The sequence below is a fragment of the Orcinus orca genome, chromosome 16 (assembly GCF_937001465.1).
Source record: "Orcinus orca chromosome 16, mOrcOrc1.1, whole genome shotgun sequence".
In the NCBI taxonomy this organism is placed as follows: Eukaryota; Metazoa; Chordata; class Mammalia; order Artiodactyla; family Delphinidae; genus Orcinus; species Orcinus orca.
In genome coordinates this window covers 61,896,641-61,917,853 of record NC_064574.1, presented here as the reverse complement: position 1 = coordinate 61,917,853, position 21,213 = coordinate 61,896,641, and the positions used below count along the sequence as shown (strand labels likewise).

Below are 21,213 nucleotides of genomic sequence, written 5' to 3'. Positions count from 1 at the left end.
CTGCCCACTTTTTGGTAATTTATCATTTTTACATTACCATAGTGAATAATAACTATATCTTCCGTATGTGTAATTTGGTTGATTCTAAAACTTAAAGACTTAAAAACAACATCTACAATATGGGTATGTAAATATTATTCAGGATACAACAAAAATTATGTGAATGGACCCAAAAGGAAAAATAACCACAAACTTCCTTTATTTGGTTTGCTTTTTGCCTATTAATCAGGAAAGGTCTATATCAGAACATATAAGCCAAATTGTTCCCACAATGAGTGGTTTCATCTTCTGGCTTCCAACAATATTTTTCTCATCTCTCTGTTCTAGCCCATAGAATGCCGCATTATAATTTATCAGCTTACATATCTGTCTGTCTACAAGCCAAGTGGTTTTAATTTCTTTTGACAGGAGTGTGTGTGTGTGTGTGTGTGTGTGTGTGTGTGTGTCCAACTTGATCTTGAAAGCTATGCAATGCTCCCCAGAAAAATGCACTCATGCAAAATTTAGAGCATAGTTTCAGGAGTTTCACAGACCTCCCCCTGGGTCCAAAGTAAAAACCTCTGCCCTAAACAGCATTTTCTTAAGGGCAGGATCTTGTATTTCTAGCCCCTAACTGTCCAAGATGGCAGTCGATAAACATTTGGATAAATATTGAATGAACCAATTATTCCCACTTTCTTCATGTTGGCTTTTAAAGTCTACTTTTAAAATAGAAAATGTAAGTTTCATCTCTCTAGTATTTGTTTTGTAGAATCTACTTTTTAATATAATCCAGATACTTGGAGGTGGTTTTAAAAATTAGGAGTTTTTAATGATACCCAGGCTGAGGTGTTAAGGGGTGAAACGTATTGATGTCTGCAATTTTGGAATGTATCAAAACATAAGACGTATTGATGGATAGATAGATGGATACTTATGTAAATATCATATTTGTAAAGCAAATACAGGTAGATGTTCATTGTAGGATAGGCATATGGGTGTTCATGGTATAACAACTTTTCTAAATGCTTGATAACAACACGTTGGAAAAGTTGACTTGTTTAGCTCGAAGAGGTACATTCCACTTTTAGATCTTGGAAGACATAAATCTATCATCCTTTTCTGTTTGCAGAGCTCTGTGGAGAATCTGAATAGTTCCCACTGTACACAAAGCTTCTTTTGGTAGAAAATAATTTTATTAACATAACTGGGCAATTTATCTAACACAATTTAGAGAGCTCAAAAAATATAATTACTACACTGAAAATGCAACCCAGTCATTTACACAGATTTCGGAAGAGAGGCGCCCAGAACAGGAGAGAAGAGGTATGGTTTTGCGGTTGTAACGTCATCGGTGTACTAGTGGTGAATTACACGGACTGTAACCGTGATAGACTAGTTCATTTCAGTTTTCCTCATTTAGAGGGAAGAATAAGGAAATTTATGTCTTCTCTTATTCCCTGGAAACACCTTATGATTATACAGGAGGGGTGGAAGCGGTTATAGAGGCAGTATGTGTAATGTACAGACGCTGGGGTCAGGGTGCTTGGATCCAACCTAGATTGGCACTGTGAAATGGAGATAATAATGATCTCTACATCACAAGGCTGTTGTACCATAAAATGGAATAGCAGCAACTGATCTATTATTATCATTATTACCTAACAAGTCATAATTGTGGCCTGACACGAAGAAAGTGGCTGAGCCAGTTGTCTCAAAGTCGTTTCCGTCTAGAATTCTGCGGTAAGGTCTGAGACAAATACCTCAGCTCTGATCAGCGCCTTTTCAGAGTAGCGATCACTGGTCAGGAGTCCAATAGCTGAAACCCGCGAAGCCCTGAGCACCTAGGAAACCACCAAAGCTGCGCGTGCGCGGGGGCGCTCGGTCGCCCCGCCTCTCCGTGGTGAATGGCCTGTTCCATTCCTGAGGAATGGCGATAGCGGGGAGAACTTGGAACACTAGGCCCGGAAGTAGAGGTGCGTTACCAGTATTTCCAGCATTTTGCTACATGAGTGACCCCTTGTAATTATTATACTTCTACTCTGACACCAGGACAGGCTTCTGAAGAGAGTTTGGAACGGCTCCACCATCCATTCTCCCCCTCTCATCTGGAAACATTTGGGCTGGCCGGCGTGACGGCCTTGTACGGAAGCCTGGAGGGCCCCGCCCACCCACGGCCCCGCCCACCCCATGGGCCCCGCCTCCCCGTGGGCCCCGCCTCCCCCGCCTTCCAGAGCCCCGCTTTCCACTCCCCGCTGCGCAGCCAGGAAGTTCCTTCTCTTCTCCGCCCCGCCGGCCGCGGGCGAGCGGGACGTCATCGCTGCCAGCGTGGAAACGGCGGCGGAGCTCGGGAGGCGGAAGTAGTGCCCGGGATCGCCGGGCCTCCATCGGGCTCCACCGGCCGCCTTAGCCATGGACGCGCCCCTGGAGAAGGTCCGTACCGGGGGTGGATGCGGAGCGGCGGCCCGAGGCCCCCGCCTGCGGGGCGCCTGTTTCCCGGTCGCGAGCTGCCATTGTGACCGGGGAGGGGGCCGGGGGCTAACGGGCCCGCCTGAGGAGGCCTGGTCGCGAGGGCGTCCGGCCCGTCGCTCGAGGCTGGGGCCTGGTCACGTCACGGGGCCGGGGGTCTCTGGGGTCCCCGTGGGCCGGGAGAGGCTGGGCCGGGTTCTGCCCGGGGCCGCGAACGACCCGGAGCCCAGTCGGGGGCCGCGGGGCCGACCTTGGGGCCTGCAAGAGCTCGGCTCACCCTCTCGGATGACAGAGCTAACAACTTGCGGCCGCAGAAGCTCCTGGAATGAAGCCCCAGTTGTTTCGGAGCCAATTGGAAACCTGTAGGTTGTCTGTGGGCTCCAAGTTAGGAAGGGAGATGTGCAAACAGTAATTTGCCATCTTCAGCGAGCCTAGGAATCACCTGGGGCCCTTGGTAAAAATCCAGATTTTCAGCCCTCGGGTCGGAACCTTGGGGGACGGGACCGGGATCTGTGGGTTTAACGAGGTCCTCACGTGATTCTGATGCAGTAGTTTGAAAGACCCCTGAGGTCCAGAAAGGGGCGGGGCTTCTGTAGATTGTGAATTTCGTCTTTGGGAATGCTGCTGCTCCACAACTTTCTGGCTCCCCCTTTCCGTGGCGAGGGGGGGACCCTGAGGTCAGTCGGAAATCCGCTGGTAGCAGGGTTTTACTCTGATTTCCTCTTGGGGAAACAGCAGCGTGATGTACCTGGCTGACCGCTCTGGCATGTGAAATGGATTCTAATTGTCCCGGATTTAGAGCTAGTAAATGAGAACCAGTGCTTGGATTTCTTCACGGATACCTACTTTCAGACCCTGACTTTCTGCCCTCCCTCAAAGTCCTTCTTTCTTTACAAGCTTGGGAGTCCGCTTGTCCAGACCCGGTTTTTCATATATGTGGAATTCAGGAGCAATGCTAGTGTTTCAAGACTGCTTTATTTTAATTTTGAACTGGCAGAAGTAACATATTTTGTCATTTTTTCAATGCAGCAGCTGCTGTGGATTTGTTCACTTGTCACTGGAGAGTTAAAGGGAGTAATTGTACAAGTTGAGCCAGATGTCTTCATGTGCACACAGTGGTATAGCCTACGCCTCCGTTGTTTCTCATATATTGGGTGGAAGGAATCAAGAAAGGACAAAGATAATATGTTTTTCTTACACCGCCTCTGTGGTGAATGTTACATGTTTTTCTGTCTAGGAATAAAGTCTTCCCAGGCTTTTGATGAGCACAGTGTCTACCTTGTGGTACTTTGAGTTTCAGTCTAAATCAGTGATTCTCAACCACCAGGCTGTTTTGTTCCCCAGGGGATATTTGGCCAAGGTTTGGATACACTTTTGATTGTCACAATCAGGCATTAGGAAGGGGCTGCTGGTACCTAGTGGGTAGAGGCCAGGGATGCTGCTAACATCCGATATTGCACAAGACAGACCCTGTACCAGAGAATTATCAGTAGTGCTGAGGCTGAGAACCCCTGGTCTACACCGTGTGTGGACCAGTAGTTGAATACAAACGCCCGTGGTTGAATACAAAATGATGCTAAAAATGTCCCTTCAGTGTTGTTTCCTTTCCAATTTCATAAAGAAGATGGGAGGGGCTTTGTGGCATTTCAGTTAGAAATCTAAAGAACTGGAGTGTTCTTTCCTCCAAGAATAGTTCGTTATAGGCAGATCTGCAAAACAGAATGGGTTGGAATCCTGCTTCAAATATTATTTTTCTGGTATTTGATTACTAGATTACAGTGGTTGCTCCCTAAATGTTAATTGATGATAAAAGATCTTAAACTCTTCAAATGAAGATCTGAAGAGGTACTGAAACTCCAGCATGCTTAAGCCTGGCACATTCACAAAAATTGCAGGGATCTTTCAGGAATTCAGAATGTGTGGGCTGGAAGTCTCTGCCTTAGGCCAGTGTGTAAATTCTGAATGTAAGTTTTTCAGAACTAGTACTGTGTCTTATTTTTATATTCCCTGAAGCAAGACAGGGCTTTACTTGTAATGAACAATTTCTCTTGGTGCTAAGTGGGCAGAAAAGAAAAAGCATTGCTGTAATATGAATGTTGAAAATTTTGTGTTGTGAAAAACAGTTTGAATCAAAGTAAAACATTGAATTGTGTCCATTATTCTGGTTTCTTTGAGGAATAGACTGCTGGGTTAAATTCTACATTGCTAGTATAAATTTAAGAACTATTTGAGCAGTTCTGAATGATGCCATTTAAACTAATCCTTGCATAATTTAGACTGGCTACAGAAACCACAATGTTATTTGATACCCATCCTCTAAAATTTCAAGTAATCTCTCTCACTCTATAATGTAGTGTGCTATCATTGTTTAATAGAATCACTCAGTACATTTCCTTTGGTCCAAATATAATTTTGTACCCTTGCTTTTTCTTTAAGTAATATGTAGACATGCAGACCTGCGATGACAGAGCCATTTTCTTGCCTTGATTTGCTTTTCTTTCACAATATATGTTTTCTTTTTGTATTCAAAATTAGTGACATCCAGAGAAACTATAGATAGGTTAATTATAGGGACAAGGAATTCAAACTAGAAGAGTTGGCGCCTCAGCCCCCCCAATACTGTACGTCCAACTCATAAGGAACAAATCTCACAGTGTTTACTTATGTTAATATCCAAGTTTAAAAATGCCACAGGAAGTAATAACGCTGATGCTGAAGATTTTAATAAGGTACTCAACACACCTACATAACACCTGTTAGTAAAAACCTGCTACTTTAAACTTGTAGAACAGCCCAGATCTTTTCTTGCTGCTTGGAAAAATCTCATTCTTCCTGGGTATTATGTTTAGACAAGGTGTATAGCAGTTTGTTTTGCACTTTTTTTTTTTTTTTCGGTACGCGGGCCTCTCACTGCTGTGGCCTCTCCCGTTGCGGAGCACAGGCTCCGGACGCGCAGGCTCAGCGGCCATGGCTCACGGGCCTAGCCGCTCCGCGGCATGTGGGATCCTCCCGGACCGGGGCACGAACCCGTGTCCCCTGCATCGGTAGGCAGACTCTCAACCACTGCGCCACCAGGGAAGCCCTGTTTTGCACTTTTAATTCCAACCTTGAGTAAACTTAGAGCAGATGTCTCAGCCTTGGCACCACTGACATTGGGCTGGATAATTCTCTATTGTAGGAGGCTGTCCTGTGTACTGTAGAATGTTTAGCAGCATCCCTGGCCTCCACCCACTAGATGCCAGTAGCATCCCCTCCCCACAGTGTGACAACCAAAAACATCTCCAGTTGAGGCAGTTGTCCCCTGGGGGTGAAAGGATCCCCTCTGGTTGAGAACCACTGACTTAGAGAATCTAGAGCTGCACTGTCCACCAGCCACATTTTTTTAAAATTTATTTAATTTATTATTTTTGGCGGCGTTGGGTCTTTGTTGCTGCGTGCAATCTTTCTCTAGTTGCGGCCAGTGGGGCTACTCTTCGTTGCGGTGCGCGGGCTTCTCACTGCAGTGGCTTCTCTTGTTGCAGGGCACAGGCTCTAGGTGCACAGGCTTCAGTAGTTGTGGTGCGTGGGCTTAGTAGTTGTGGCGCACGGGCTTAGTTGCTTTGTGGCATGTGAGATCTTCCTGGACCAAGGCTCGAACCCGTGTCCCCTGCATTGGCAGGCAGATTCTAAACCACTGCGCCACCATGGAAACCCCACCAGCCACATTTGGCTATTTAAATTTAAATGTAATTAATTAAAATTAAATAAATTTAATATTTAGTTCCTCAGTCACATTACCCACATTTCAAGTGTTCAACAGTCACAATGTGGTTTGTGGCTGCAGTACTGGGGCAGCACAGATAATAGAAATGTTCACCACAGAAAGTTCTATTGGGTAGTGCTATAGAGCGGGGCCAATTTATTTACTGTACCGTATATCTAATTCTTGTCTCTAAAAGAGGCAACCTCGACCCTGTTTCTGACCTAAATAATTACAACCAAACCCATTTTTTACTGTTGTACTCATCCTGAGCTAAGTTCCCCCCTACCCCCTTGGACCTGATTTTGGAAAATTCTGTTACCACCTTACTGTTTATAAGGGGCAATAGGAGCTGCGTGGATGGAACATTGCTGATCATTACTGATAAGGACTACCAGAATTTCTATTCCTGCTCTTTACCTAAAAAGCTCATGTAAAGAACCCCTATTAGCCAAGCTTGAAATGACCAGTTTCTGTGATAAGCCTTTGTAGATCCCTCTCTTACCTAGAATAGAAGGACTTCTGTGAGGATATGATAGCCTATAATGTTACCGTTCATTTAAAGCTGATCTCTATATCATCATGATTGAGGGTTTTGCATACAGGTGCATGGTGCCTAAGGCAGTAAATGATTATCAAATGCTGGGTGTCAGGGAAAGCGTGGCACAAAGTTCCTGATCCTAAAAATTTATGGCGTTGGTGGTTCTCGATTTATTCAAAATTTCAGCTGTAGTTAGCAGAGCTATTGGTGGTCCCCAGTCCTGTGTGTTCCACCTTATCTAGAATTATGAGTTATAATTATAGATAGCAGTTGCTTGAGCTTAAAGTCATGTTTTCACCTGAAGCAGAAACCTGTTTTGACTTAAATTTTTTATTGCTGGTCAACTATGGTCAAAGCCCAGTGCTGAGTGCTGAGAAAGACACAAGGTGAATAAGACATGATCCCTGGGAGAGGTTACATTATAGTAAGGGGCATACAAGTTTAGGCAAAGCCTTGTATAGCAAAGAGGGGTAAAAAGAATCACAGGAATTAAGAAACAAAGGGCATCGAGTGAGTGACCAGGAAAGAGTATGTGGAAGAGATTCTTTAGGTAGAATATTTAGTTCAGAATCATGGCTTTTCTAGGTTTGTTTTAAATGTAAATATAATGTAGATTTTTACTTTATGTTTGTGCCTAATGTTATTGCTGGTAGAACATAAGAGAAAGGAAGCCATTTTACCTTTTAAAGTTAGATATAAAAAATATGCCTCCAGTCACTTTGAAAATGTTTAAAAATTCCTTTCAGAAACTTACTAGCTTAAATTAAATCCATTCCCTCCAAACAATAGTCAAGGGCCATAAAACTATTTTGAGTTTAATATTTTGTTTATTTAATTTCTGTTACTATTGCAGTAGTTTTTGTTTTTTGTGGCGAATGCTAAGTGTTTAGCTGCCTTAAGGTTAGTTAGTCCTTGAGGCCCAGCCTGGGGCCCTGTCCACTTTTTTTTCCCCCAGTGCCTGTGGAAAAGGCATTCTGAGGGCAAAGTAAACCTTTCTGAGATCTTTTTCCTATGAGCAGAAAAACAGAAACAGCAAAGTAAAGCCTTCAATTTGAAGGTGCAACTCAGGGACATTGAACATTTTGCTACAGTGAGATTTTCAGGAGCCTAGTGAGACTGAATTACTTATTAGACTGGACATTGTATTGGTGCAGTCATATGAAATTGCTGTTTTTGTCCCCTAGAAATATCTGAATATTGGCAGTTTCACACAGTTTACAGTTTTACAACAGTAAAGTTCTGAAGATACATAGAAGGAAGGAATTGATGGGTTCCTTTCCTTAGAATTATTATTTTTAAGATAAGGTTGGCAACATTAAACCTGCATAATTCCAATTCAGTTTTGGAAATAATGATATTGATAAGGGTAATGGATATCTTTATCTTTCTGAATTGATCCCCCAATAAGTCCTAGGAAACACCTTCTTTAAGAAGCATATCTTAATGACTTATTTTTTCCAGTGACTATAGCATGTTTTGCTTTAAGCAATTTTCTTTTTGTTCCAGAATAAGTATGTGATTCCAGATAAACTAGTAAACTTCTTAGAAATAGAGCTTGCCTGTTGTGGTATTTTTCCATCCGTGTAGTTATTGGCAAACACTCATAATAAAATGTCTAAATGAACTATATGTAAAATAGATAACTAATAAGGACTTTACTGTATAGCACAGGGAACTCTACTCAATACTCTGTAATGGCCTATATAGGAAAAGAATTTAAAAAAGAGTGGATATATGTATATGTATAGCTGATTCACTTTGCTATACACCTGAAACTAATACAACATTTTAAATCAACTATACTCCAATAAAAATTTTAAAAATAAAAAATAAAATAAAATGTCTAAGTGAATTGATTCTCTTGGAATACATTTTCTGAAATTTAGATTTTGATCCCTGGCCTTCCCATCATGTATCTTAAGGCAAGTAAATTGAATGCCCCTTTTTTCCTTCTGTGTACTTCTTTTTTTTTTTTAAACCGTTTTATTTATTTATGGCTGTGTTGGGTCTTCATTGCTGCACGCAGGCTTTCTTTAGTTGTGGTGAGGAGGGGCTACTCTTTGTTGCGGTGCATGGGCTTCTCATTGCGGTGGCTTCTCTGCGGTGGCAGAGCACAGGCCCTAGGCGCGAGGGCTTCAGTAGTTGTGGCACGCAGGCTCAGTAGTTGTGGCACACGGGCTTAGTTGCTCTGCAGCATGTGGGATTTTCCTGGAATGGAGCTCGAACCCGTGTCCCCTGCATTGGCAGGCGGATTCTTAACCACTGCGCCACCAAGGAAGTCCCTGTGTACTTCTACTGATGCCAGGTTTGATCTGGTGTTACTAACTTGGCTGCCTCCTTATTGCTACCAGATTTTCCCCACTCTTTTGTATATTTTTGCCCCTTTTTTTCCCCTATATGTTCTTTTTTGCTTCTTTTCATGAGGGATTTGTAAGTTTAAATACTAACACCGCATGCAATATTTGCAAATCCCTTTTCAACTAAAATATTTTGCTTAATGAGCCAATAAGTACAGTATGTCTTCATGCTCTCACACACTCAAGCATAAAGGCCACACTCAAGCATAGTTAAAAATAAGATTTTCCAAGAGTATCCAATCCTTAAAAGACAAACATAGACGAAAGTGCCTTGTTCTTAATTAAATACTTTTCTGTTGGAACTACACAAAAGTATTTATAGATGTAGAAATTGAGGCTCCAATGAGTAAGTCAGGTTTGCAAGGTGCTATTATTACCTTGGAGAATCCCTACATTTTCTCTCATTGTTGACCCATAAGGAACAGCTGTGTTCCTGAAGCAGCTGCTGCTGTTCTTATTGCTTCTCTGAGATGTGTAGTATTTGGGGCACTTGTTTAGTGCTAGACAGCAGGCATCCTTTGTGTTTTCACCTGGGAGGAAAATATATGGTTTTTGGAAAGTTGATACTTGCATGCTTATCACTATCCAGGATTAACCTTGCTTAGAAAGCTGTGGAAGGCAAAAGAGTAGGTGAAATGTTAGAAACATCAATTCAGAGCTTTATCTGATAACGTCGATCAATTGAAGAAAGGTAGTGATTTGTTTTTTATTGAAGTATAGTTGATTTATAGTGTTGTGGTAATTTCTGTGTAGTGATTTTTTTTTGTAAGTCTAATGCAAATGTTGGAAACTAGCATTTGTTAACATCAAGGCCTTCTATCTGGTACGATCAGCTAGTATTCTCACATGCTTTCTTTTTCTTCTGTCAATTGTCCTAGAACCCCCCAAAATGAACATTCCTCCCCTGAAAAAAGTTTATTGAAACATGGTATTGTATACTTCTATTATTAATGAATGTTGTGATTTATATATTTTAAAATTACTCTTTAAACTTCCCCTTTTCTGGACGTTGCTTCTTTTTAAATGTATAGCTCTGCATTTTTCAAACAGCAGTTATTCATATACAATCTTTGCAAATTTTGTCACATCAGTTACCACTTGTACGGTTATTTGCTTAATATTGCTTTTCAATCGACTAAATCAATTCAACCTCCTTCTTTAAAATTAAGGAACAATTTATATACAATAAAAATATGCACTTTAATTATACAGTTTGAGTTTTGGCAGTTGTGTATAGTCATATAACCACCAGCATAATTAAGATATGGAACATTTCCATCTCCCTAAAAAGTTCCCTTGTGCCCCTTTGCAAGTGGATCCCAGATCTGCTTTCTGTCACTACAGCCCTTTTTTTTTAAACTTAGATTTGTGCTAAACAGTAATGTTTATGAATTCAGGGCTTGAGGTATTATTTTTTCCTTAATTCATATGAAAGTAAATCATATAGTTTTTGATCACACTTTGGTAGGCTGGTTTAACTGAAGAAAATGTATACAAGAGCTTGATTAAGCATTTGAAAGCTGAGAAAATTTTAAGTGACTGGAGAGCAGTAGTTCCCAGATCTTAGGCCCTAAGATTTTATTATTCCTCTGCTGTAGTTTCCACTTTTTTTTTTTTTTTTTTTTTGCAGTACGCGGGCCTCTCACTGTTGTGGCCTATCCCGTTGCGAGCACAGGCTCCGGACGCACAGGCCCAGTGGCCATGGCTCACGGGCCCAGCCGCTCCGCGGCATGTGGGATCTTCCTGGCCCGGGGCACAAACCCGTGTCCCCTGCATCAGCAGGCGGACTCTCAACCACTGCGCCACCCGGGAAGCCCATGTAGTTTCCACTTTTGAAAGGTTATTATAAACAACTTCTCAGTTAATAAACTTTATTAACAAATGATTGTTCACTCCATTACTAATAACTGGATGTTAATTTTCAATAACATCCATTAAAATAGTGTGGGTTTTTTCCCCCCCAAACTGCAGGTTACATCCTTTATATGAGATGTCAAATCAATTTAGCAGGTCATGGCCAGCAGTTTTTTTTTTAATGAAGTAGAATAAAATGATAAATATAATGTATTCCGAATAATACGGGTAGGAATAGTACCAGTGTTACCTCATAACTAAGTTGATATAATTCTAGCCAAAAGCAAAAAATAAGTGATTTTTTTCATTAACCCATGTTGCCTTATTCCAAATAAATGTATAATTTCCTCCTGGCTTGAAAAATAGAGAATTACTTCCTGACCTCCTTTACTATTTTATCTTGCATTTGACTTTCAACTTTTTTCCTCCAACATTTAAATTGTGAGAATTTTAATGATATTTTACCATTACATATATACTATTTCTTCTTCTGATAGTGGCAGGATATTTTAATATTTAATACTTAATATCCCACACTGACTGAAAGTGATGGAAATCAACTAGTATAAAAATGATTGTTGAAAAGATGCTTATCAAAGGATGAATGGCGGGGCTTGTTTTACAAAATGAGCTGTCTAGTTCTGTGACAGTTATCATATGAACAGTTGAATGGTTCTCCTTAGGAGTTTTGAACTTGCTTTAAGCCATGCCATGCATCAATGTTAGACGTAATTGAAGCAAAAATACCGAATCCACTTCATTACACAGAATCAACATAGCTGAAATATAAGTTACAAATTTGCAATCTAATGACTAACAGTCTAATAATGGTTTCTGAATCTTCAGTAGTGAACACGTGGTAGTTTTGTAATTAGAAAGTGAATCTGTGGATATACACACTCCATAGGTGCACAGGCTTCAGTAGTTGCGGCACATGGGCTCCGTAGTTGTGGTTCGTGGGCTGTAGAGTACAGGCTCAGTAGTTGTGGCGCACGGGCCCAGTTGCTCCGTGGCATGTGGGATCTTCCCGGACCAGGGCTTGAACCCGAGTCCCCTGCATTGGCAGGCAGATTCTTAACCACTGCACCACCAGGGAAGTCCCAAGGATTATCTTTAAAATGAGACCTTACTTAGCTCTAATTATGGTTCTTGAGACAAGAGCTTTTTCAAAATGTGAGTTGCTTTGTTTACTTTTTTGATGAAATTGAGGAGCAGTATTGCCTAGTGGTCAAGAGCACTGGTTCTAGAGTAGTACAGACCTTGTTTTAAATTCTGGCTTCAAAACATACTAACTCTGTGCCTTTGGGTTAGCCAGGCAGTAATGCATGTAAAGGTGTTAATTAGATGATGCTTGAATATAGCAAGCAACTCAGTAAGTGTTAGTAATTATTAAGGATCACAAATCTTATTGAGCCCTTTTTCTGTGCCAGATCCTGTGTTAGATGCTAAGGGTTGAAAAAATATGACATTCTTCTGGGAACCTGGCATAGAATACTATTTTTTTTCTTCCCTCAATATTGTAAAACAGCCTCCTTCTAAATACCAAATAATGGACATCTTTATTCAACTTAATTTTCTCTCGTTTTGTGTCTGGCTGTTACCCTGCTATTATTTATTAACATTTATCACACAAGTACTCTGGCACTGTAACAGGTACTGAGGATACGAAATGCAAATAAGAAAGTAGTTGCTGCCCTTAGTAGAAGCTTATGGAGGCATGGTTTAAGGAACCAATTTATAAATATTTTTCTTCGAGCATTTCTTGACTTAAGGCCTAATATCCTGCAACTGGATAACATTTTATATTTTGGATTATCCCGTTAACACAAGCATGTGAGGGTCTACATCATATTCCCATTTAATTGAGTCAAATTTAACTAAAAGTGCTATTTTCCCTACGCACCCGTTACCCACTCCCCGCTGTCCCTGCTTCACTCTGAGTAGGATCAAGAGCAATTTAAATGTCAGCCTTTCCATTCAATGAGTGTGTGCTTGCTCTCTCGAGAGACTCAGATGGAGAAATGTGAAGCTGCACTTCTCTCTTGCCTCTCTCAGTGTAAACATCTTGTCATCACATGTGATTCTGGTGTTTAAAAATAAGTATTGTCATATGAAGTGGCTTCTAAACTAAGTCAACTATTTTGTCTATTCTTAACTGAAAAAATCTGTTCAATTTTATAGGAGAAGTTAGCCGTGTTGAACTTAGAGCCAGCATGTTGATATCCAATATGCCATGCCTTCCTAAGGGGTTTCAGAGGTAATATGACAACCCAAGAATCAAGCTGACTTTAGATTCTTGGTCTTATAAGAGAAGTCAAAATTAGTAGGAGTCTGAATGGCTGCTTTCAAAAAGCATATAATCTAATTGGGGAGCATACCTATAGTGGAAAGATCATCTATAAAACAATTCATAGTAAAGGATGTAAAGAATCGTGAGGATAAATGGCAGTTGCATATTAGAATGGCCCCAGTTTCAAGCCTTCCGTCCTGTTGTCCCCATAAATACAATCATTTGTCAGGCAGTGAGTCCAGATTTTTGGTTTAGGAAAAAATGGTATCGATATCATTAGAGGGGATGTGAACATGTGAAAATGGTTTTATCCATAGGGGTTTCTTGGAAGTAGTGAATTGTGATTTAATAGGTAGTTAGAGGTGGATAAAAGGTACAAGGACATTTCAGATGGGGCAGATGTTATAAGCATGAAACACGGAGGTGTAATTGATCAAGCAAACTGTTTATCTTTTCATTTGGCCAGATGATCAGGGATTGATGTGTCACAGGAGATGAGGGTAGTAAGGACCGTGACCAGCAGACTGAGGAGCAAGATCAATTCTCTTGACCATTATCTGTTCCTCATCCTACTCACAACTGTTAATGGAGAGCATGGAGACCCTTTTAGATTACTCTCTAACCCATCTGGTGCTTACATTTAAATCGTGATTTTTATTGGAAACACCTGTTTTTTTAATGATTTTTTTTTCTCGTGTAAAAATTAGATCAGATGTGGCTATGTGATTATTTTCTAATCTCTTGTAGAATCAGTGTGATGTAATAGAAACAGGCAGAAACACATCAGGAAACCAGGGTTCTGGCACCTCTCTGTCATTTATTACTTCCATGAGCCTAGGCAAGTCAGTGTACCTCTCTAAGTCTTAGTTTCCTCTCCTCTAAAATGTTATACGAGAATCAGAGGTTTTCATGCTTATACTTTTTCTTTTCTTCTTTTTAATGAAACTTTTTACAAGTGAAACTTTACTCAAAACCCTATTGTTAAAAACAGCTGATCTCCTTAAGGCGGGGGCAGAGAGGTAGCAGCTCCAACTGGCTACCCAACCCCTTCTCCCCAAAGTTCTTTCCAGGAGTCTTAAGGCTGAGAAGAACACAGGTGGGAAATCCCTGGGCTAGACCCCTAAGGTCCCTTCTAGAATTAATATTTTCTGATACTTACATTGATAAACAGTAGAATTTCTTTAAAAAAATAAACAATTTTGAGGAGGTAACACAGTACTAAAGGTAATATACACTCATTGCACATCTACATTGTGTAAACTATTACAAGGTACAAGAGACAATATGAAGAGAAAAGCAGATAAATACACTTGAAGTGTATTTGAAGAGTAAGGGGGGAACAAGAGAGAGCTTCTGTGATTGTTTATAACCCAATTCATACTATACAGAGATTCAGGGCAACAAGATTGTCTCTCTAAAAATTTTTACAGAGATGTAAGAAGAAAGGAAAATGAGTGTTTCAATTCTGCAAGAATGTTTAAAAATTTGTTTCGTTTATGTTTTGAATGGGGGATAGATGTACACATGGTACTAAAATCCAAAAGGAACAAAAGGATATGAACTAAAAAGACTCTCTCTGACCCCTGTAGCCATTCTTTGGAGGCAATCACTATGGCTAGCTTGTGTAAGCGTCCCAAAGTTTTTAGAAGCACTTGCAGATGTTTGAGCGTATTAGTCTCCTGGGGCTGCTGTAACAAATGAGCACAAACTGGGTGGCTTAGAACAACAGAAATACATTCTCTCTCAGTCCTGGAGGCCAGAAGTTTGAAATCACTGTCGCGGGGCTGAAATCAAGGGCTGGCAGGGCTGCGCTCCCTCCAGAGGCTCGGGGGGGAGTGTCCCTTCCTTTCTTGTTCCAGCTGATGTTGCTTGCCAGCCATCCTTCCCTGTTTGGTGGCTCCATCACTCCAGTTTCAAGGCCAGCATCTTCAAATCTCTCTCTGCTCTGTCGTCACATAGTCTTCTCTCTCTGTGTGGTCTCCCTCCGATTCTCTCATGTGGATACATGTGATTGAATTTAGGGCTCACCTGGATGATTCAGGGTAATCGTGCCATCTCAAGATCCTTAATCACATCTGCAAAGACTTTGTCATATAAGGTAATGTTCACAAATTCCAGGGATTAGGATGTGAATATCCTTTGGGGGGCTATTTTTCAGCCTACTACAACAGTAAAATGAATAGTATACTATACATACTTTTCTGGACCTTGCTTCTAATAGTGAACAACTGAAATAACCTAAGGGTCCATTAATTCAGGACTGGTTCAGTAAATTATAATACATCCATCAGATGCAAAAAGGTGTAACCACTAAGAGGAATGAAGTGGACCTGCTGACATGGAACCATAGTCACTATAAAGCAGAAAAAAGCAATTTGGAGAGGTGCATATGAGCAAAGTGAAACTTTGGAGAGATATACGTCAAACTTAAAAGTGGCCTCCCCTGGGGAGTGGGACTTTTTTATGTTATACCTTTGTACTGTTGGAATTTTAAAATCAAACATGTTCTTTAATAATGCAGGTATTTTATAATAAATCCAGAAGAAAATGGACTTGCATTTAGTTTTTCTGGATGAATTATGTTGCAGAAGTAATAGAGGGTTGTTAAAATTTAACCTTTTGAAAATTTGTTTCCCAGATAGCAGACCCTACACTAGCTGAAATGGGAAAAAACTTGAAGGAGGCCATGAAGATGCTAGAGGACAGTCAGAGGTGAGCCTGTGGAACAGAAGTGACCCATTAAATGTGTTCAACTTGCTGTGAAACTGACAGCACTAGTTTCCTTCTGTTAAAGACACCTCTTGGTCTGTCATACAGAGTGAAGTAAGTCAGAAAGAGAAAGACAAATACCGTATGCTAACACATATATATGGAATCTAAGAAAAAAAAATGTCATGAAGAACCTAGGGGTAAGATGGGAATAAAGACACAGACCTACTAGAGAATGGACTTGAGGATATGGGGAGAGGGAAGGGTAAGCTGTGACAAAGCGAGAGAGAGGCATGGACATATATACACTACCAAACGTAAGGTAGATAGCTAGTGGGAAGCAGCTGCATAGCACAGGGAGATCAGCTCGGTGCTTTGTCACCACCTAAAGGGGTGGGATAGGGAGGGTGGGAGTGAGGGAGACGCAAGAGGGAAGAGATATGGGAACATATGTGTATGTATAACTGATTCACTTTGTTATAAAGCAGAAACTAACACCATTGTAAAGCAATTGTACTCCAATAAAGATGAAAAAAAAAAAGACACCTCTTGGTTTCAGAACGTCACACTTAGCTTCAGCTGAATTTAAAATTGGTATTTGTCTTGGGTATAAGGTGCTTTGTAATTAAAGGATTTTGAAATTAAGGGACAGGACTTATAATTTTCAGTCCTGCCTACTAAGAGTTTCATTTATTTAATATATTGACTTGAATCTATAAATACTTCTTACTGTATATTCAGGTCATATAGGGCATCAACTAACCAAGAAGTGGCTTGAAGTATTATTATATTTTTAATATTATTTTCCTGAAACTAAACCCTACCCCAGCCTGGGGGCTGGGACGAGAAGGCGAGATGTGTGTTTCAAATCTCATATCAGTTACTAAGAGGTTGTGAGCAACATTATCACATGTTCATGCTCAAATGTTAGAAGGTTAACAGTTTTTTATTTCGTTTAAATTAGAAGAACAGAGGAGGAAAATGGAAAGAAGCTCCTATCAGGGGATATTCCAGGGCCACTGCAAGGCAGGTAGGTGGCAATGAAGATAAGTACCTTTACTTAGGGTGTACACTTTCTTTAAACCAAGATTTTACCATCACTGACTTACAATTTTAGTTTTAATGAGCACAATTTTAGTTTTAATGAGCACAAAGCAAATTGAGAGTTATATGTAGTGTAACAGAAAACTGAAATGCCATTGGTTGGTTGGTGATAACGCTAAACCTACTGTTTCTCCCCCTTTCCCGTTCAGAGTTTAACACAACCTTGTAACTCAGAAGTGATACACAAACTCATAACTCAGCTATCACACTTGATTCATCCTTGAAACCAGTAATCTGTTTGGTAGACTGAGCTTTATTGTGAGAGTTATTTTAACTTGATAAGATTTATCATTTTATTATATAGTAAATGAAAGGAAAATGTCAACTCTAATTTATTAGCAGAGTGGTTTATTTTTTGGCAACTAAAGCAAATCTGTCAAGTGTTTGTGACTTGAGCTATCAGGGAAGAAGTCAGAAAAATAAGTAGTTATCCAACTAACATTTTCACAGGATGTTAGCACTCAATCTGGAGTTATCTGGAGTTAAAGTCCCGGCCCAGTTTCCCTCAGACAAACTTATTATTTTTTTTATAACCAGGAAACTGTACGTAGGTAAATAGTACAACTCCCTTAAGTTGTCCTTTGACTTGAATATAAATATGTACAATAAGTATGTTGCAAAAGAGTAGTATAGAGGAAGGATCCCAGTGTGCCAATAAATGTCACATCTAACACACCCAGATACTAATTTTTTTTTTGGCTGCGTTGGGTCTTCGTTGCTGCGCACAGGCTTTCTCTAGTTGCAGCAAGCAGGGGCTACTCTTCGCTGCAGTGTGCTGGCTTCTCATTGCAGTGGCTTCTCTTGTTGCAGAGTACGGGCTCTAGGCACGCGGGCCTCAGTAGTTTTGGCTCACTGGCTCTAGAGCGCAGGCTCAGTAGTTGTGGCGCACGGGCTTAGTTGCTCTGCGGCATGTGGGATCTTCCCAGACCAGGACTCGAACCCGTGTCCCCTGCAGTGGCAGGTGGATTCTTAACCACTGTGCCACCAGGGAAGTCCCCAGGTACTAACGTTTTAAAATAAGCACTCCTGCTTGTAGATGAAGGGTGCTGACTTGAAGTCCTCTACGGGTGAAGTTCATTCTCCAGCTGAGAACAGGAACCAAATCTTGTAAGTCTCCTCATCCCAGGCCTACTGAAGGGAATTAAAGCGTTCCACTCATCCCACAGAAGTTTCCCTAGAAGACATACTACCAAGAACATCCGTAATTCTCAGAGTGGGAGGGCATTAATGTCACCGGTCAGGAGTACTCACACTAATAATGCTAATAGCCAGCGCCTGAGATAGCAGTTCCCCAGGCGTGGCATTCGGTGCTTTTCATGGACTAACAGCATCCTCACAGTTGTATAATGTAGGGCTTCGTGAGTTTCAGTAGCTTGCTCGAGGTCATGTGGCCTCATCTCTACACAATGTCCAAGGATCAGAGTCCCTCACACGTGAAGGTCAGCACCTTGAGGAAGATAGGTTTGGGGACATTGTTTTGATGGTGCTTTTTGAAAAGAGATAACTTTTCGGGGGGGGGGGTGCTGCATTGGGTCTTCATTGCTGCGCATGGGCTTTCTCTAGTTGCGGCAAGTGGGGGCTACTCTTTGTTGCAGTGCTCAGGCTTCTCATTGCAGTGGCTTCTCTTGTTGCAGAGCACAAGCTCTAGGTACACGGGCTTCAGTAGTTGTGGCTCACGGGCTCTAGAGCACAGGCTCAGTAGTTGTGGCACACGGGCTTAGTGGCTCCACGGCATGTGGGATCTTCCTGGACCAGAGCTCGAACACATATCCCCTGCATTGGCAGGCAGATTCTGAACCACTGTGCCACCAGGGAAGCCCGAAAGAGAGAACTTTTTATTAGTCACATTCTCATTAATAAAGTGATAGTATTTTGACATCACATGTTTTACAAGTTGCCTTGCCATTGCTTAGAACTTCACCTTTCACATTCGTCTCATAAGTTTCCACCTCCTCATGTGATGAGCGTTTAAAAACATATCTTGGATAGAAGTAAGTGTTTACACTGCAAGTGAATCTGCAGTTTCCCCAGCTTGGGGAAGAGGTAATAATAAATCATGCTTGCATTTCATGTTTAGCTCTGTTAGAACAAACAGACAAGACTCCCACATGGAGAGAAGCTAGATACACCAGTGGCACTGGAGTATTCTTGCTGCTTTTGTGACCTTCCAACAGCTTATAAGGACTACTTCGGCCCTTATTACATGCTTATTAAATAGTCTCCAAGATTCAAATGAACAGGTAGAGAAATATTGCTAAAGCAGGTGAAATTTTTAAAAATCAAATTAATATTTAGGCAGAAGATTAATCACAAGTAAGGTTATATTCAGAATTCAGTTGATAATTTGAGGTTTGTTTTAAAAATGATGTATACTGTATCTCAAAATACATTATTTCTTTCGTAGCTCCTCAGTTAAAAAAGAAAACATGTCAAGCTAATTTAGATGAGAGAAAATAGTGAGAGACTGGTGAGGGATGTGTGCTGTTTCCACCTGTTTGTCAGCTGTTTTTCTGTTCCGCAGTGGACAGGACATGGTGAGCATCCTCCAGTTAGTTCAGAATCTGATGCACGGAGATGAAGATGAGGAGCCCCAGAGTACCCGGTAATGGAGAACAGTTGGCAGCTTCTGTTTGAAAGTATATGTGTTCTTGATTTTGATAATGATTGCATTCTCACAAGTTGCTGCAGTAATAAGCTATATTTAATTCCTAGTTACATGTGATATTAAAATGATGTTCAGTTTCTTCAGAGAGACATTGACATATTTTAGATAATATATTTTGTAAAAGGAAGTCATTTACTAAAATCTTGTCGTTTAAAAAAAAAAACAAAAAAAACAAAAAAAAAATCTTGTCGTTTTTATGGTCTTGTGTCTTAGGGAGGGGCTGGCACAGGGGCCAGAGCATAGCTGCTGTGTGCTTTTCTGTTTCTGACTGCTTCTGCTCCTGTGCTTCCGCCTCTGATTGCTGAGAAGTGCTGCAGCTGAATTCATTGGTGGCAGGCCACTTTGTGAATCATCTGTTTATTTTATTTCTGTTTATGCATCTATCAAGCAATTTATTTAGTTTCATTTTCTGTTTAATAGTTTTAAATTTAATTTTTTTGGAGTAAGTAATTCATTCTTCCAGTTCAAATTTCAAAAGATAGAAAGGGTGTATACACAAAGGCAATTTTCCTTCTTACCTCTGCCTCCCTACCTTGTTCTCCTTCCTAGAGATAAGTTGCCAGTTTCTTGTGTATTCGTCAGAGATATTTCATGTGTATGTACACCCAAGCAAAATGTCTGTGCTCACCCCCTCCAGTACCTAAATACTATGCATGTTGTTCTGTGACTTGCTATTTTCATTTATGTCTTGGAGTTCCTGGCATAGCAGTATACAAGGAGCTTTCTCCTTTAAGAGCTGTTTAGTGTTACTCTAAATGGATGAGCCATATTTTATTTAACTAGTCTCCTTTTCATGTTTTACTCTTACGAACATTCCTACAGCCAGTAACTCTGTACATGTGTCATTTCTCATAGAAGAAGTGTTTCTGTAGATTAAAGTCCTAGAAGTGGGATTGCTGGGCCAGATAAGTTTGTGCATTTGTAAATTTGACAGATATTGCCAAATTTCCCTTCGTGGAATTGTGCCAATTCACATTCCCACCCATAATGTGTGAGAGTACATCTTTCCCCACACCTTTGCCTGAAAGGGTATTAGCAGAGTTAAGGATCGTTGCCAGTCTGATAGGTGAGAAATGATATTTCAGCATAGTTTTAGTTTGCATTTTTCTTATGAACCAGATTAAGTGTCTTTTTGTATGTTTTAAGACACATTTATATTCCCTATTCTATGAACTGTCTCCTTTGCCCAGTATCCTGTCAATTTTTTGTTTTTTTCTTTTTACATTTATTCTTTATAAGGGAAATTAGTCCATCCACTTTAATAATATGTAAAACAATACCTAGTTCCCCTTGAATGTGCTGTGTTGTTATAAATAGCTATTTAATGCAGGGAATTGATCTTCGTCTGTTGATTATTAAATTTTCTGCACATTTTAGCTCTACTCTCCATAGTTCTTCAACTGGTATTTAATTTAAAAAACTTTTTTGGAGAAAATTATTCAAAAACAGTTTGTGTATTTAGTTGGTATTCAATAAAAAGGATATTTATCTCCTAGGACTTGAATT

The 21,213-nt window shown here is 40.6% G+C and overlaps 1 protein-coding gene across 5 annotated transcripts in view; it reads left to right on the top strand.

The window, feature by feature from the left end:
- The first annotated feature begins 2,228 nt into the window (after window positions 1-2,228).
- Window positions 2,229-21,213, top strand: part of PDXDC1 (pyridoxal dependent decarboxylase domain containing 1) — a 51,306-nt gene continuing 32,321 nt past the window's right edge. For 3 of the 5 annotated variants that reach the window (XR_007472258.1, XM_049699604.1, XM_049699605.1), the window contains exons 1-4: window positions 2,230-2,412; window positions 15,868-15,941; window positions 16,903-16,968; window positions 19,564-19,644. Coding sequence is in view for 3 of the 5 variants with exons in the window: in XM_049699604.1 (XP_049555561.1) it covers window positions 2,392-2,412; window positions 15,868-15,941; window positions 16,903-16,968; window positions 19,564-19,644 (242 nt within the window). In the remaining 2 variants the exon portion in view is untranslated. Of the gene's footprint in view, window positions 2,413-15,867; window positions 15,942-16,902; window positions 16,969-19,563; window positions 19,645-21,213 lie in introns of all 5 variants that reach the window. The other 2 variants (XR_007472259.1, XM_049699606.1) reach the window with 2 other exon arrangements.